The sequence below is a fragment of the Primulina huaijiensis genome, chromosome 15, assembly GCF_012295235.1.
Source record: "Primulina huaijiensis isolate GDHJ02 chromosome 15, ASM1229523v2, whole genome shotgun sequence".
Lineage (NCBI taxonomy): Eukaryota > Viridiplantae > Streptophyta > Magnoliopsida > Lamiales > Gesneriaceae > Primulina > Primulina huaijiensis.
The window spans coordinates 22389373-22405854 of record NC_133320.1 but is presented as its reverse complement, the minus strand read 5'-3'; the positions used below and the strand labels follow the sequence as shown (position 1 = coordinate 22405854).

At 35.9% G+C, this 16482-nt stretch overlaps 3 protein-coding genes across 15 annotated transcripts; all 3 read left to right on the top strand.

The window, feature by feature from the left end:
• Positions 1-2131: 2131 nt before the first annotated feature.
• Positions 2132-5231, top strand: LOC140958200 (APETALA2-like protein 1). 6 transcript variants are annotated; one of them, XM_073415570.1, is made up of 9 exons: positions 2132-2834; positions 3159-3184; positions 3277-3307; positions 3421-3508; positions 3585-3730; positions 3954-4060; positions 4175-4305; positions 4480-4569; positions 4852-5231. In XM_073415570.1, the coding sequence occupies exons 1-9, from the start codon at positions 2287-2289 to the stop codon at positions 5071-5073; spliced, it is 1389 nt and encodes a 462-aa protein (XP_073271671.1). In that variant the 5' UTR covers positions 2132-2286; the 3' UTR covers positions 5074-5231. The 6 variants fall into 6 exon arrangements, with proteins under 6 accessions (XP_073271671.1, XP_073271674.1, XP_073271669.1 ...); XM_073415573.1 differs by lacking the exon at positions 4852-5231 and adding an exon at positions 4633-4800; XM_073415568.1 differs by having other exon boundaries at positions 3954-4305.
• Positions 5232-5945: 714 nt separating this feature from the next.
• On the top strand, positions 5946-9046 carry LOC140958919 (NADH dehydrogenase [ubiquinone] 1 alpha subcomplex subunit 8-B-like). The gene is made up of 3 exons (XM_073416521.1): positions 5946-6137; positions 6663-6851; positions 8717-9046. The coding sequence occupies exons 2-3, from the start codon at positions 6664-6666 to the stop codon at positions 8844-8846; spliced, it is 318 nt and encodes a 105-aa protein (XP_073272622.1). The 5' UTR covers positions 5946-6137; position 6663; the 3' UTR covers positions 8847-9046.
• Positions 6012-16071, top strand: LOC140958918 (uncharacterized). Of its 8 annotated transcripts, none has more exons than XR_012171851.1 (9): positions 6012-6137; positions 10584-10821; positions 10964-11444; positions 11588-11705; positions 12920-13044; positions 13289-13374; positions 13742-13851; positions 14093-15612; positions 15719-16071. XR_012171851.1 is itself a non-coding variant. In XM_073416520.1 (9 exons), exons 2-9 carry the CDS (start codon positions 10728-10730, stop codon positions 15822-15824), a joined length of 1110 nt encoding a protein of 369 aa, XP_073272621.1. In that variant the 5' UTR covers positions 6012-6137; positions 10584-10727; the 3' UTR covers positions 15825-16071. The 8 variants fall into 8 exon arrangements, 6 of the variants coding, with proteins under 6 accessions (XP_073272621.1, XP_073272615.1, XP_073272620.1 ...); XM_073416520.1 differs by having other exon boundaries at positions 14093-14125; positions 15762-16071; XM_073416514.1 differs by having other exon boundaries at positions 14093-14125.
• Positions 16072-16482: the final 411 nt, after the last annotated feature.

Sequence of the window (16482 nt, the reverse complement as noted above, 5' to 3'; positions counted from 1 at the left end):
TTTTTTTTAAAAATATTATAAATTAATAAAATTATTGTAAAAATGTGACAACTTTTAAAAATTTGTAAAATTATAACAATCCGGGACTTACTGTCCCGGATTCAAATTTTTTATTATTATTTTTTTTTACTTTTTAAAAAATAAAAAATAAAATGGATATCGGCGATTGATGTGCAAAACCGTCGCTATTGGCGACGGTTTAACAAAACCCGTCGCTATTGGCGACTGTTGTACCAAACACCGTCGCTATAAGCGACGGTTTAAACAAAAACCGTCGCCAATAGCGACGGTTAAAACAAACAACGTCGCTATTTGCGACGGTTTTACCAAAACCCGTCGCTAAGGTACGGATTCAAATTATCCTTCCCAGTCTGCCGCGGACTCAGAAAATCACGAATTACATATCCGGTACCCATTAACCCGTAATCTTCTTTCTGCCTATTTAAATACGGTGATGCTCTTCATTTTATCACCGAAGCCGAGCAACTTAGGAGCAAAATTATTTCTTTCGATCACCGAGCATCGAACATTCTTTCCAGCACCGATCTNAATAGCGACGGTTAAAACAAACAACGTCGCTATTTGCGACGGTTTTACCAAAACCCGTCGCTAAGGTACGGATTCAAATTATCCTTCCCAGTCTGCCGCGGACTCAGAAAATCACGAATTCCATATCCGTTACCCATTAACCCGTAATCTTCTTTCTGCCTATTTAAATGCGGTGATGCTCTTCATTTTATCACCGAAGCCGAGCAACTTAGGAGCAAAATTATTTCTTTCGATCACCGAGCATCGAACATTCTTTCCATCACCGATCTTCAGACTCTTCTATTTAATTATTAGCGTAAGTCTTCTGCATTTTTCAGAATATTAATAGTGTAAGTCTTTTAAAATATAAGAAATTATTGAAATTACCTTTTCAAATGTCGTTGTACGGAATTTGTAATTAAATCAGCTAACGGAGTTTAATATCTGCAATAAATTACAAACATTATCAGATATAATATACATAAAACTATTCAATATAGAAAGAAAAAACAGATATTTGACTTAAACTCGGCGCAATTCTCCCAAATTCTGATACTCAGCACAATTCTTTCAAATCAAATTCTGAATTACTGAGACTCGGCGCAATTCTCTAAAATTCTGATATTCGACAGAAAACTATCAAATCAAATTAGGAATTACGATAATCACACGATCGACGCAATTTATAAAGGAAGGAGAATCACAAATTCTTTATAACTCATTATTATACTATACATAAAATTTCACGTAAATATAAAGTCCGTAATTTATATACATATTATAATTCCAATAAAACAATTAATATTATAATTATTGTTATTACTTAAAACTTAAAACTGGTATAATGAACGATCAATATAAAATACTAAACAAAAAAAATAATCTCTTAATATTCTGAAAAATGCAGAAGACTTACGCTAATAATTAAATAAAAAAGTCTGAAGACCGGTGCTGGAAAGAATGTTCGATGCTCGGTGATCGAAAGAAATAATTTTGCTCTTAATTTACTCGGCTTCGGTGATAAAATGAAGAGCATCACCGCATTTAAATAGGCTATATTGAATGCGTGGTCTGAGAATCCGTGCCTTAGCGACGGTGTTTATTTAAACCGTCGCAAATAGCGACAGGTTTCGCGACGGTACTTGGTAAAACAGTCGCCATTAGCAACGGGTTTTGTTAAACTGTCGCCAATAGCGACGGTTTTGCCCAATCAATCGCTTTTTTTTTTTTAAAAAAAGTTAAAAAAAAAATAATAATAAAAAATTTGAATCCGGGACAGTATGTCCCGGATTGTTATAGTTTTACAAATTTTTAAAAGTTGTCATATTTTTAGAATAATTTTATTAATTTATAATATTTTTAAAAAAAACCCCAAAATAATAAGGCTACGAGAGAATTGGATATGAAGTTATGGGTAAAAGATATTTTCTAATCGATAAAAAAAAGTTATTCTAGGGCATTTAATTTATAATTAATTAATAGTATATATATATATATATTGTGTTGTATGTATAGTTTGTTATACGGTTTGTATGTGTGTGTTCTCTCTCTACACATTATCAATGCCTTGTTTTCATCTCAGTTTGTATGTGTGTGGTCTCAGTCACAGTTGCTTACTGCATATACATACACCTTCCTCTGTATGTATACATCCATAACAATATCAACGCTCTGATTCTTGAACTTTGTTACCACCACCTATATGCACGTACACGAACGTCTCTCTCCCTCTTTGGTTTTCGTGCTCTGGGGAGTGAAATGTTGGATCTGAATGTTTTTGCGGCGTCGGTCTCGGTGGATTACTCCGTCTCCGGGGATGATTTTCACCGCCAGAAGACTGCGGCCGGTGACGGGGATTCCGTGACTTCGACGACCACCTCCACGACTAATAATACGGCGGCGGGTGATCGCGAGGATTCCAACAGCTCTAGTCGCCGGAATGCGTTCCTTTCCACGCTCAATTTCTCTATTCTCAACGGAAACGTTGTAGAAAACGGAGAAGACGTGGACCATAATGGATTTGTTGATAAACACGAGTTGCAGCTTTTCCCAGGTGAGACGGAGTCGTTGGCTTCTCTGTCTTCTCCTCTGGCGTCTTCCAGGTCTAAGTGTTGGTTGAATTTATCGCTGCCGGAGGTTTCAGTCGTAGGAGGGGCGGAATTGGGAGCTTACAAGGTGCAGGTTCCGGTGAATCGTTTGCAGCAGCCACCGGTGAAGAAGAGTAGGCGTGGGCCACGCTCTCGTAGCTCCCAATATCGAGGAGTTACCTTCTATCGGAGGACTGGAAGATGGGAATCTCATATCTGGTCCGTATATACGTACATTTTACATTCAAAAGTGCATGCATGTATGTGGTGCGGGAGATTTCCGATTATCGGATGGTTTTAATGTCTTGAACTACATATAGTTGTACGCGACGCTTTACCGCTTGCACGATGGTCATTTTTATCAACAGTTGATCTTACAACTGCCTTTTTCAAATAAATTGCTGTATATGATTCTTCTGTGCTCACAGAGTTTTTTTATGATGGATTTTGAGTGAGTTGAAGTTTCTTGTGATGGGTTGAACATCAATAACTTTTGGGGTCATCTTGTTTCTTCATTTTAACTGAATTTTGTATTTGTGGCAGGGATTGCGGCAAACAAGTCTATTTGGGTGAGAAACAGAGCAATATATTTTACCTGTTTCTTGTTTTTATAAAATTGTTGTGTTACTGAGAGTTACTCAGAATTGATCCGTAATTTCAGGTGGATTTGACACAGCTCATGTCGCAGCTAGGTGAGACTTTTGATTCGCAAGTATAATTGACCATCTTGTAATTTTGAGCTATTCTTGATAGAACTTTTATTTATGGGATCTTTGTTTGATGAAAATATATTAAACCATTTCAGAGCATACGATCGAGCGGCGATCAAGTTTCGTGGAGTTGATGCTGACATAAATTTCGATATCGGTGACTATGAAGAAGACTTGAAACAGGTTCACAGTGATGGGTTTTTCCCAATAGTAGACGTTTTATTTTTGGTTGTATAAACTTTAATAATGTCATCTGCAGATGAAGAATTTGACCAAAGATGAATTTGTTCATTTTCTACGTCGGCAAAGTGCTGGGTTCTCTCGAGCAAGCTCAAAGTACAGAGGAGTAACCCTACATGCATGTGGTCGGTGGGAAGCAAGGACGGATCAATTCCTAGGGAAAAAGTAAGGTTACGATTTAATTTTCGTTTTTTTTCCTGGTATTCATTCTTTTCTGATATAGTTGCTAAATGAAGAAATGCCAACCACAACCCATTTATAGATAGGATTATGATGGTTTGTTGCAGTATACGTATCTTGGATGATTTGATTACAAAGTAGAAGCTGCAAGTTGGTTTCGATTTTTTTTGTTTATCATTTGGGGCTCATCCAACAAACCTTCATTCAGGGCTTATGATAATAAAGCAGCCAGCAAATGTAATGGGAGTGAAGCAGTCATCAACTCTGAGCCTAGCATATATGATAGAGAGATAAGTATGAGTTCCAGAGATGGAGGTATAAGTTCAATCCCTGTTCCCCACTTCCACCATTATCGCTGGTGGCTGTTTCTTGTACAACAGGATTATCTCATACATCCGATTCTGTACGGGTGTAAAATTGTGGATGCAGGTAGTGGCAGCAGTCTTGATCTCAATCTTGGGATATCTTTAGCTTCAATTAGTCCAAAGGGTCACGAAATTACCGGAAATTTGCAGTTGCGATACGCATCTTGTGAAATGCCTGATGGGAAAATCATAAAGGTGCTTGTTTCTCCGTGAGCGTGCTTAAAATATTTGACTTTGAAGTTTCCATGTTCAGCAGCATATTCTCCTCACATAATTCATCTTCACACACATCTAATGTCAATGGTTAACATGCTGAGAAGGATCTTATATTTCGTACAAAGATTGCTGATATTTTCTGCACAATCACAGGATGAGAACTCCTCAGCCGTTCTCCATGGGCTACAAGTGGCCACCAAGTATCCTCACATGTTGACTGGCGGATTTGCAACAAGCAACAAGGTCATTATTCTTTTTGCATTTGTTATCAACTCCATATTGCTGATATTTTCTGCACAATCACAGGTTGAGAACTCCTCTGCCGTTCTCCATGGGCTAGAAATGGCCACCAAGTCTCCTCACATGTTGACCGGCGGATTTGCAGCAAGGTCATTATTCTTTTGCATTTGTTATCAACTCCATATTGCATAGAATGTGAACTACTGCCTCTGCAAACAAATATCAAAGTTTCTCAGTGATTCTAGTTTCTTATTATCTGACAATGAAATATTATCTAATCGTTAGGAAAGAGGGATAGTAACAAACACTGAAGCAAACCCATTCCCTGTATTCCATAACTGGCCCTGGAAAATGCAAAGCCACGGTGTGGTCAATCCCGTCTCTCTTTTAACCTCTGCAGCATCATCAGGATTCTCTACCAGTAATACTGTACCCTATCCGAATCCTCTTCTGTCTCCAACATCCCGAGGCAAATTTCCCACGTCTGCTTTCCAAGGCCTTCAATGACACACATATCTGTGGCGAGAACCTCTGAAGCATCACTGCAGCAGCGTCACCTTAAGATGTTTCTACTTAGTTCTTCGTACAACCGATTCAATAAGAGACTGAACGTCAATGTGATGTACAAATTGACATAATAGCTAGAATACTCGGCATTGCTATTATTGCGTATAATACTTGTGCAATTATTTCCTCATATAAAATATGCAGAGTAAATGAGTTGTCAATCGCAGCCTTCTGCTACACCAAGTTATATAACGATAACAAGTTTACCACTAACAAATTAATGTCAAAAATCTTTACTTCTAATAAGAAGTATATAACAAGTTTATATACACATTTCCATATTCATATCTAAAAATAATGTCAAAAATCTTTACTTGTAATGAGAAGGGCTGAAATCTTTCGATGAATTCTCGCATAAGCTATATCCACCTGAAATGAATCGTGAATGTAGAAATTAACAGACCGTGGATGTTAGAAACATGCCTAGGAAAAGAGGTCAATCAGATGATTTGGAAAGAGCAGTCTAGCTCAATGTCTTCAAAAGTTAGAGATAATTTATATTATTACTATTAAAACAACTGTAAATGATATAAAGTTATTATGAATAACTAATTACATGTTTAGTTTAATTGATTAGGATTGCCTTTAGAACTTTGATTAAATAAAAGATCACAATTTTGTCAGAGAAGTGAAGAGAGATTATATTATGAGTATTTTTTTCATTTTCTTTTTGTTTATATAGACCATATATTATTTATTTTTAATTAAATTAATGACTAAAAATAATGTCCGAATCCAATTAGACCTCTTTTGAGATGTCAACCCGAGCCATATATACAATGGAAAAACAATATTTTTCATGAAACGGATCGATTTTCAAACACTAGTACACGCATTTAGTTACTCGTTTAAATAGTAATTGGGTCAGGGGACCAACAAACATTCAATGAGTCAAAGGCTCGATTTTTAAGCGCTCAGCCCAATTCAGCCTAGATCAGCTATTTCTCCCCCGACTCATCCAAATTACTACTGAAGTGTGAACCTGGGAACGGACGCAGCAAAAGGTAGATTTTTTTCCCTCGATTTATTTATTCATATTCCCGTTTAATCCAAAGAATACGGGAAAAAAATTTTCAGATGATGTTCGGGTTCGATAATGGTTGAATCTCTATTGATTTGTGGTTAATGCTTATGAAAGGGTTGTAGGTAGAATTGACGACGAAATGATTATTTTAAGAAATTCGATTCTTGTTGAAAATCAAAAGTTGGTAATGGATTTCTTAACCTAAATTCTGTGTAAAGTGGTCTTCTATGCATTTTAGATTTTTAGTGACTACCGCAGATAATATTTGACTAGTTGGTAGGAGTAAAAATTTGAGATTGAGCTTCTCTACTATGCTGATTATTACTAGTCGGTGTACAAATGCTTCTGATTAAAAGTTCTAAAATTGGATTATTTTTTTGTGGGATGCTACAAGAAATATCTTATCAATTTCCCGCATCTGTGTGAAATTAAAGTAGATAAAATCCGACAGTTTGTTCGGTACTTTTGTGAATTCTGATAGTATTGTTTGTAACTTCTGGTTAAGGATGGCTAGAAGCTCAGATGTGGCAGGAGATCCTGTCCCGACATCATCCCTGTTGATGGCAGCTGCCAAGCACATTGGAACTAGGTGCCGTGGTGAGAATGTAGCATTTTTGAAGTGCAAGAAGGATGACCCGGACCCTGAGAAATGTCTCGACAAAGGACGTCAAGTTACACAGTGTGTGCTTCACCTGTAAGTCGCTGGTTTACTAGAAATTTTTTATGCCGACAGAATCTTTCTTTTTATAGCAACCCTGCCAGTGAGTGCTAGGTATTTTTCCTTCTTTGTTTATTTATTTCTAAGAATGTTGCTTCTAGTTTAGGTAGGACTCGCTCTTTTCGATTGACTTGAAAACATTTAATTATAAGTTTGCTCAAAGTCGTGGGAATATCAAGTAAAAAGATGACTCATCAGTTCAGTCTTTTTTTGCTAAAAGCGGATTTAAGATCTTTGTGGTTTAATTTGAATACTATTGTTGATAATGTGGAGTGTTTTGACTGCCAGGCTTGTGATAGTGTAACGATGTGCTTGGGCATTGCATTTGCCACTGTATTGTCATGTTGAAAGTTCTGCCGATTGATTTTACTTGAATGTTTATGTATGAGTTTGAAACTACTTATCCCTGAAGCTTTCTACAGTTCATTTTGCAAGTTTTTTTTTTCTTCTTTTTTTGAAGGGATTTTGCAAGTCTTCAGTAGTTTTTCATTTTTAAAGTCTGGTATAATCGAAGCTGTGCTTTTTTGTTAGAAGTAACGTCCATGTTATATCTGTCGAACAGTATATGTTTGCTCATCTACTTTATTTAGACCTTAAACTTTTGAGGCCTTTATTAAAAGGTCTCCAACTCTCGAATGCATTGTTGCTAAACTCTGATAATCAATATTTCAGATGAAACGCTAAGAAATAAATTTCAGATACTAGTCCCTGCTGCATTGTTTTGGGATTTTTTATTCTCTTCACTAAGACCAGAACTTCCACATTAACAATCACGAATGCTCGTGTTTGGAAATCATACCTTTCAGTATAACTATGTTATCACCTCAACCCACTCGGTCAAGCCAAATTTGGTGCCTCCAGTAGCAAATTCCAATCGCCGTCCTTTATCTCATTCTTCCATCCTTACTCAGCCGCCTTTCACGACATATGTGCGTATTATTTTGATAAGAAACACAATTCAATAACAAAATCAAATTGTACAAACGAAGGATAAGGCATCCTTCTCACCCATGTTAAGGAAAACACAAATTAATACCCAGCTGAATGCTTGACACCCATGGATATAATTTGCTATTTGATTAAGAAAGAACTGTTAGGAATTTCATTGAAATCTTTGAATGGCTGTTCACCCAAAATGCAACCCAATTTTTTATGCTTTCCCATAATTGAGATATCTCGTTCTACATTCCTTTGAAAATCATTTGTTTATCTCTTTCCACAATTCTCAGGTAAGTGCTAGAATTACTATCTTCCATAATTTTATTTTTTGGATTCTTTCCCTCCTTCTCCTTGTATAATTGGTTAGATATTGTGTTCATTTAGAATATACCAAAGCTTCATCATCCCCAGTTTTGTATAATTGGTTAGATATATATTATGTTCATTTCAAGCACTAGTTCTTTGAGTTTGCACTGAATTATTCACAGGTATTTGAAATTTTTTCCTCCTTGGTATGTGTGTTTTTCTTGTCGAATAATTGCTTTTCAGAGAGTGACCCATATCTAACGAATATGACAGTTTCTGGATAACATTGATGAGATAAAGAAAGGCATTCCTCTTCTATATGTCGATGAAACCTTCAAACCCCATAGGGAAATTTGGGATTTTTCCTTTGCGCCACAAGGAAATCTATGAGAATAATCAACACTCTCTTCAAACTCTAGTAGATTCGCAACATGTTCTTGAAATGCTTATGATGAAGTTTAGAATGAAGTAGGACTAAAATATGTAAAATGTTGCTCGAAACTCAACTTTTCTGTCCCCTTCATTCTCTGGCCAAATTTTATAAATGTCAACTTTTACCTGTGCATTTATAGATTCACCGAATTGTTTCTCTGCAGGCTGAGAGATCTTCACCAGAATTGTAACAAAGAATTAGATTCATATGCTGGATGCATGTATTATCACACAAATGAATTCGAACTTTGTCGCAAAGAGCAAGCTGTGTTTGAGAAAGCCTGCCCCTTGTGATGGACATAACATCTCCCATCTTGTGAACATAATAAGTAGTTCTGCAACGAGCTGACGTTTTTCGATTCAATGTACTTGGAATTAATGTTTTTCTTTGTCGTATGGTAAAGATTGCTTGCTGAAATTGCATTTCTGTGTCTAGAAACGCACCCTGTTTTGATGTCAAGACTCTTTATTCTTATCGCTTGGTTCAAGTTTAACTGTGTATTTCTTTTTTGGCTGCCTTTATAAGTTGGTTTTCTAATTTTTCGGCTAAAATTGCAAGATTGTTCATGATAATAATTTCATTGTAACGATAAAAATTTTATTTATAAATCCCCAAAATTTTTATATGAATTACATTTTAATTTATTGTTGTTTTTTAATCATTTGACGTGACAAGAGGTTTAGTCTAGTTGGTAGCTCTTATATGAGACCGTTTCAAAAATTTATATTTGTGAGTCGAGATGATATATATCTGAAATGAAAAATAAGTTTTTTGGTATGAAAAATAACACAAAAACTCTTGTGTTATTGTTTCACGAGTCAATTTTGTTTTGTATATCTCTAATGTCTATTAAAAATATTATTTTTATATCAAAAATATTATTTTTCTTTATAAATATGGACATAGTCAACCAATCTCATAAATATAAATCCATAAGCACAGTATACTCACTCGTAATAAGAAATAGTTCTATTTTAGTATATGTTTGTATAAATATTAAAAACTACTATGTTATTAACTATGTAGCACGTATACTTTAATTTTTTTTTTTGAAGTATTGGATACTACACGGATATGACACAAATACGGATACGACACGCGGACACGAGTGTTAGATACCTCAAAATCCGTGTCGTTGACTTTGTTTAGGGTTGACCAGCCGGATACGTTTTGGACACGACAAGGACACACCATGGATACAACGTGGATACGTTTTTCGGATACGTTTGAGTAAAATTGCAAATATTTAAGGGGTTAATTAAAAAAAATTAAAATTTCTAAAGACGAAAATGAAATTAATTTAAAATAAATTGGGCTGAGTTTTTAAATCCCTAAATACATTTGTCCGTCTCTTTCATTCTATTTCTGCTCAATACTAAATTTATATAAATATAAAAATATATAATATTTATATATATTTTAATGATTGTCATATCTTAGCCGTATCATGTCTTATATTTTCAAAATTTGACGTATCGCCGTATCTATATCGTATTCGATACGATATTCGTATTCGTATCCATGCAACATAAGTTATTAAGTAGATGAAATATGTGTTTTTAAAAAGTGAAAAAAATAAAAATAAAAACAAATTATTAATGATAATTTATCTGTATACCTCGAAACACATACAAACCATGGTAGACGTTCTCTCTTTTAAAAAAAAATAGCAAAGATTATTATCAAATTAATTCCCCGATCTGAAATTTGACGAAGGATACAAAATTTTTTTTCCAAATAGCGCTGAGCTGAGCAAGCCGCAGCGGAATCTGACGCGAATTCTGCAGTATTTGGGCAGGCGGGAAGAACCCAACGATTGTTTTGTTGCCAATTTGTTTTAACTGTAAGATTAGATTTGAGAATTCGGGGAGGAAAATGTCTGATTGTGCTCTTAGTGAATGTTATATTCAGTAAAACAACAGACAATGAAATGCATATTTCTGGGTATTTTTGTACTTCGCATAACTTTGATGAGGAACTTGGTGATTCAACATATTATTTATTGCATCAATTTGATTTTCTGTTTCTAGATAGCAAAACAGTGAGCTTAGGAGCACAAGATAATTGCCTTGTGAAGCCTCGAATCTGTCTAGAACAGCTTGGATTCAATCAAGCTCTGGGCTTGAAAATATTGTTATTGTTCGGATTGGATCATTTGCACCCGCCAAAGACAGATGTCTCTTGTCAACAGGTTCCTGTTCCTAAACGGTATCATTTCACATGCAGCAGGCGCTCCTCCTGTGACAACCTTACTTGAAATTCACCCAGGTGCACTGCCACAAACACCACCTTACCTTACAGTTTCACATTTCTTGAATTCCTTGAGAATCGGAAATAAGAGTTTGATGATCGGGTAGAAAACTGTAGTTTATTGATGCATTCTATTCATCATGTGTTTTGTTGTATTCAGGTGCATACACGACGACCCGGACTCACAGAAATTGTTCAGAAATCTTATTTTGGGATAGACACTTGCAGAGACTAACAAATTCCTTCAAATTATTGCTAAAATCCAACCCAAAGTTTTTATTTGGAAAACCTGAAAAAAATGAAGTCTTGTTTATGGAATTATCGAATCGGGCAATACCATGGGACTCCAAGATTCAATGCTTGATTAACGATTCAATGAGAAAAGCCATGCCCTTTGTTTTGAACGAGAGGGAAAGTGGGGAGGAGATTGCAATCACTATACTTGTGAGTGGAAATTCAGAAAATTTGAGTTGTTTGGAGAATGGCTTTGATGAGAGAAGTGTTTCCGATGTTTTGGATGTGCATGTCCATGTTGGCACATATGTTTCACCGGTGTTTGGTGTTGGTGTGAATGGAGCACGCCTGGCAGTTGTTGGTCGGGGAAGGGATTTGGGAAATGCAAAATACTCGGAATGGGTCAGGTAACTGTGTCCCTTCTTGTAAATCCGCTTTTATTTGGATTATTGTATCTACATGCGGTAAAGACATTGTTGTACTAGTATGAATAGTAGCAGTTACTTTATGTGTTTTTGATGCAGAGATTAATAATAGATTTTACTGGTAGGTTGAGGAAATCTTTGGAGAAGCTGAGGCCACCTTCTGTTACTGAACTTTTATTGTCAAATGATGGAGATCATATTTTAGAAGGCTGTTTGACAAACTTTTTCGTTGTATGTCAAAAGGTGAGATGTAAATTACTATTATCATGTGCATGTGATCAGTCTTCGTAATTGTAGTATAAGTTATATGTTTTAAAACAAAATCAACTTTTAACATGCACTATGGGCATAAATTGGGACATCTTGTTGTTAGTTCAAGAATATCTCGGGAAATTTTTAACAACTTTCTCAAATTTTCTTTTCGAGTATTTCTGTACCAACCCTGAGTTTGTCTGAGGTGATTTCTATTGACAATGACTAGGTTGTTGATTAATGAGAAAAAACCTTACACGAGAGAGAATCTAATGATAGAGTGACTACCTTGAGAACTGCATATACATCTGAGTGGAGATTGAAGGTTATTCATTGGGCTGCGGAGATATATGTCTTCATTTAGCTCTTATCATCAAAACCATTGATAGATTTCGGAGTACATGAATATGCATAGAAATTCTCTCTAGCTATTAGTTATAATTCTCTGTGGTCATAGCTAATCATTTACTCATCAAGGCTAACATGATTAAAATGCTCATCCGACTCCAGAGTTTGGTTTTCCAAAAGTTAGATCCAATTCAATATGTGTATATAAAGATAATTTACCCCCTTTTTCCCTTTAAGTTTATTTGTTTATGGGTAAAGTAGCTCTTTTTTATTAACATATAATTTCTTTTAATGTACTGTACATGGTAATAATATTATCATTTTGAGTGAAGTGCTTTAATTTAATTCTCATTCGTTGCAAGTGTCGCCTGTATCCACTTTGTAGTTCGAGATTTATATAAAATGGTCTAATAGTGTTTTTTGTATTCTTGTATAGGTATTTAGCGGACAAATTATATTTATCAGCTCCGTGAAATATGTAAAAAACAAAATACGTCTTGTGTAAAATTTAAAGGTCTTTTCAAACCTCATGTTTTTAAAAGTCAGGAACACTTGCTTCATTTGCACGGGGTTTTACTCTTGATTTTTATAAACACAAGGTTTTAAAATATCCTTACTTTTATATAGTGGTTATGCACTTTTTTGGGTTTTCATAGGGGGACTAAATGTTATTTGCCCGATATTTAGCTGTTGCGCATTTTCTGGTGAAACTGGCAAGATAATGATTGCATTGGAACACCTCCTGTTCATTCACTATCAAGTCCAGTCACAGGCCGCATCTTTTGTTATCACATGCACAAGATTAATGTGTTCAAATGTATGATTTGTTACTGATGCTTTATGTTTTGAATCTGCAGAAGAAAGCTGACGTCTTTGATAATTCTGAGCGAAATGGCTTGCCAACATCCAGTTTTTTTGAAATCCAAACTGCTCCACTCGGTGATGGTGTGCTTCCTGGAGTCGTACGCCAAGTGATCATAGAGTACATCTCTCTCATTTTCTTTCTACACTCACTCACAAGCGCATGCACAGATATTTCATCAGAAACTGTGGCAATACTAAACAACTTACCTTTATCCTGATAAGTATGGTCAAAAGTAAAGCGGAGATATATTTTCTTTATCACTATAAACCTGATATTTGCTGAAGGATTGTCCATTATCTTGAAGATTATGTTTTTCATTATTTATCAGGTTTGCTTGCCTTAAAAATGTCACCTTTTACAGCATATGCTTGAAAATTGGAATTCCTTTTCGAGAAACTGCGCCATCATGGTCACAACGTGAATTATGGACTGAAGCGTTCATTACAAGTAAGTTTATTCAATCTAAACTTGAACCAAATTTTAGTACTCATGGTTTAAATCTCTGTGACATTTCTTGTATTTGAAGATTGTAGAAGTTATTTCCTTGGCTTCTTCTAGCTGTCTTTCGTCACAATAATTTATGGCAATGGAATTTTCTCGATAAGAAAACTTGAAACCTTACCTTGTTAATCACTGTAGTTTGTAACCATTTTAAAATGCTGAACAAATTTAGCTATTGATTTTTATTCAAATTATCAGGAATGTATTTCTTGTTCCATCATTATTGCCGTGTGGATTTATTAGACATTTAGATTATAGAAATAGCATCACGTTTTTTTGGGTAACTAAGTCTTCTGCCATGTTTTGTTGACAGATAGTCTCAGACTTCTACAACATGTAGAAGCAATCCAAACTCCTTGTACATGGAAGTCTGTAGAATCAAAAACTTGGGAGGAGATAACATGGGTGGAAAAAAAATTTGAGGTGCGTGATCGATCAGTGGTGGACCCAATAATTTTTCGAGGGGTGGGGTTGGCAAAACTTGGATTATTTGAAAAATTGCACATAAAATTTTTATTTTTTCTTACTTGAGGGGGTGTGACTCTCCTCTCCCCCTTGTGCTGCATGTGCCCCCGTCTGTGATCTTGTATTGGCAGTGAATGAATATGATTTGGAATTGTCATTAATGATTGACGGTCTTTGGTGATCTTTGTTATGATATCAGGATGTTCCTGGAAGGATTACGTCAATCATCCAGGTAAAATTGGTCGCTTACATCCTTGTTTTCAGTGTCATTAATCGCGTGGTAGGTTTTTATGTTTACTCGCCGATAGGGATGTAAACGAGCGGAGCGGAGCGGAGCGGAGCCGAACACTGTCAGGCTCGAGCTCGAGTCGTTTAAGATATGTTTTGGGTTAAGCATACATAAGTGAGATTGATATTGGGATGGGTGACCTCCTGAGAAGTTCTCGTACGTCAAGCTGCTGACATTGTGATACTCGATCTGGTTGGCTATGTGGGCTGTAAAAGAATGACGCCAGATCTTAACGGGTAAATAATGTCTCTGTTAAGAACAGGACCGAAGGTAGGGAAATGGTAAGATTGATCTCTAAGAGATATGAGACAACACCAGCAGATAGACACACGCCTCTCCGGACTCATGGCCTAACAGCCCGACTCATGAGCGCCAAAGTAGGTGCACTTTGCGCTGCCACAAGTGTAAGGAAATAAAGTAGCGTCTTGGCTAATAGCTATATTTTTTGGCCTATTGGTAAGCGCTTGATCATAACAATTGATATTAGAGCGAGGTCATAAGTTCAAGTCTCCTAAGAAGCATATTTCTATACTTCATAGGGGGAATGTTGTGTGAAACATGCATGAGTGAGAATGATACTGAGATGAGCGACCTCTCGGGAGGTTTTCGTTTGTCAAACTGCTGATATTGTGTCGCTTGATCTTGTTGGCTAGGTAGGCATAAAAGAGTGATACCATATCTTAACGGTTAAATATTGTTTCTGTTGGGGACATGGCCGGCGATAAAAAAATGGTAAGACTGATCTCTAAGGGATATGAACAGCACTAACAGATAGACACGCACCTCCCCGGACTCATGGCCTAACAGCCTAACCCATCAGCACCCAAGTAGGTACACTCTATGCTGCCACAAGTATAAGGAGATAAAGTTGTGCATCGGCTAACAACTATATTTTTTGGTCTAGTGGTAAGCGCTTGATCCTAACAATATGTATGATCTCGATTCGAGCTTTTATCATTAGGTTCAAGCTCGGCTTGCTTGAAAACTTCACGAGCTCGTTTATCATGTTTAATGAGTCTGGCTCGAGCTCGGCTCGTTAAACAGATTCGTTTTCGAGCTCGTTAAAAAAACTCATTTTAAGCTCTTTGAGCATTTTTAGCCAAAATGCCAACTAATAAACAATACATGTTTGCTAAATTCACGGCCCAACAAACTAGTCAAGCTCGAGCTCGCGAGCTTGATAAGCTTAACAATGATCTCGAACGTGTTTTTACCGAATCGAGTTCCGAGCAGCTTGGTTTGTTTACATATCCACTTGCATAGTGACATGGTTTGCTAATACTGTATGTGTCTTATCTGCCCCCTGCTAAAGTTTGGATGCCTTTGTGCGATAGTGACTGAATTCTTAGATTTTCCTGTATCTAAGCATTAAGGACGTTACACATTTTTGCGAAAAGTTACAATTGTTCCTCTGCAGCTATCCCATAAAAGTGGAATTTAGAAATTATGTCAGTGCTCTTTGAAAACCCTCGACGTGGATAATCCTAGTGTCCATTTTGATCTTCTCCATCATGTCTGTGTACTGATTTTCCACAGCATACTGATGCTAGTCACTTGTTTTTGGGTGACACTGGAGCAGAGACATATTTTGGAACAAGCTGGCGTAGAAGCATTTCCATTAGTTTCATTTGAGGATGGATAGCCCCTTTTGCCACCTGCATTGAATTGAAACTGCTTTTCAACAGAGAACCATCCATGGCCCAAGCAACATCAGTTTTATTTAAAAAATTTACCCTCTATTTTCGACGATCTCTGGGCGTGACACTACTATTCACTGCTCTAGACTCTAATTCACTCGATTAAATTAATATTGGCATGTGGTTTTATCACGTCCTAACTAGTTCAAGTTCTGCAACATTTGATTATCTTTGTCATTTTGATCTTTATAATTTTGTCTCTTTGTCATTTTGATATTTATGATATCAAATTTTAATCTTTATTTGTTATCTTTATTTTTTATGAAATTTTAGTCATATTTCCAATTTGCCACTAATGTGGGCTTTCGTGTGAAGAAAATAGATACTAATTTTGCCAATTTTTTTAAAACAGAATTAAGACATTTAAGAATCAAAATCATAAAACCAAAAGTATAATTTTTTCATTTCTGTATGTCAGTACTGTCTTAGAATCCATTTAAGAAAAAACTTTTGCATTTAGGTTTATACGGACAGAACAAGAATGAAACTACACACACTTTGAACAGTTTAGATGCTAAAATAAGAAGATGAGCGTCCAATTTTCTAGCAATCATTCACCATTTTTCTTGAGGAAGACCCAATTAATCTTCGGAAATATATATA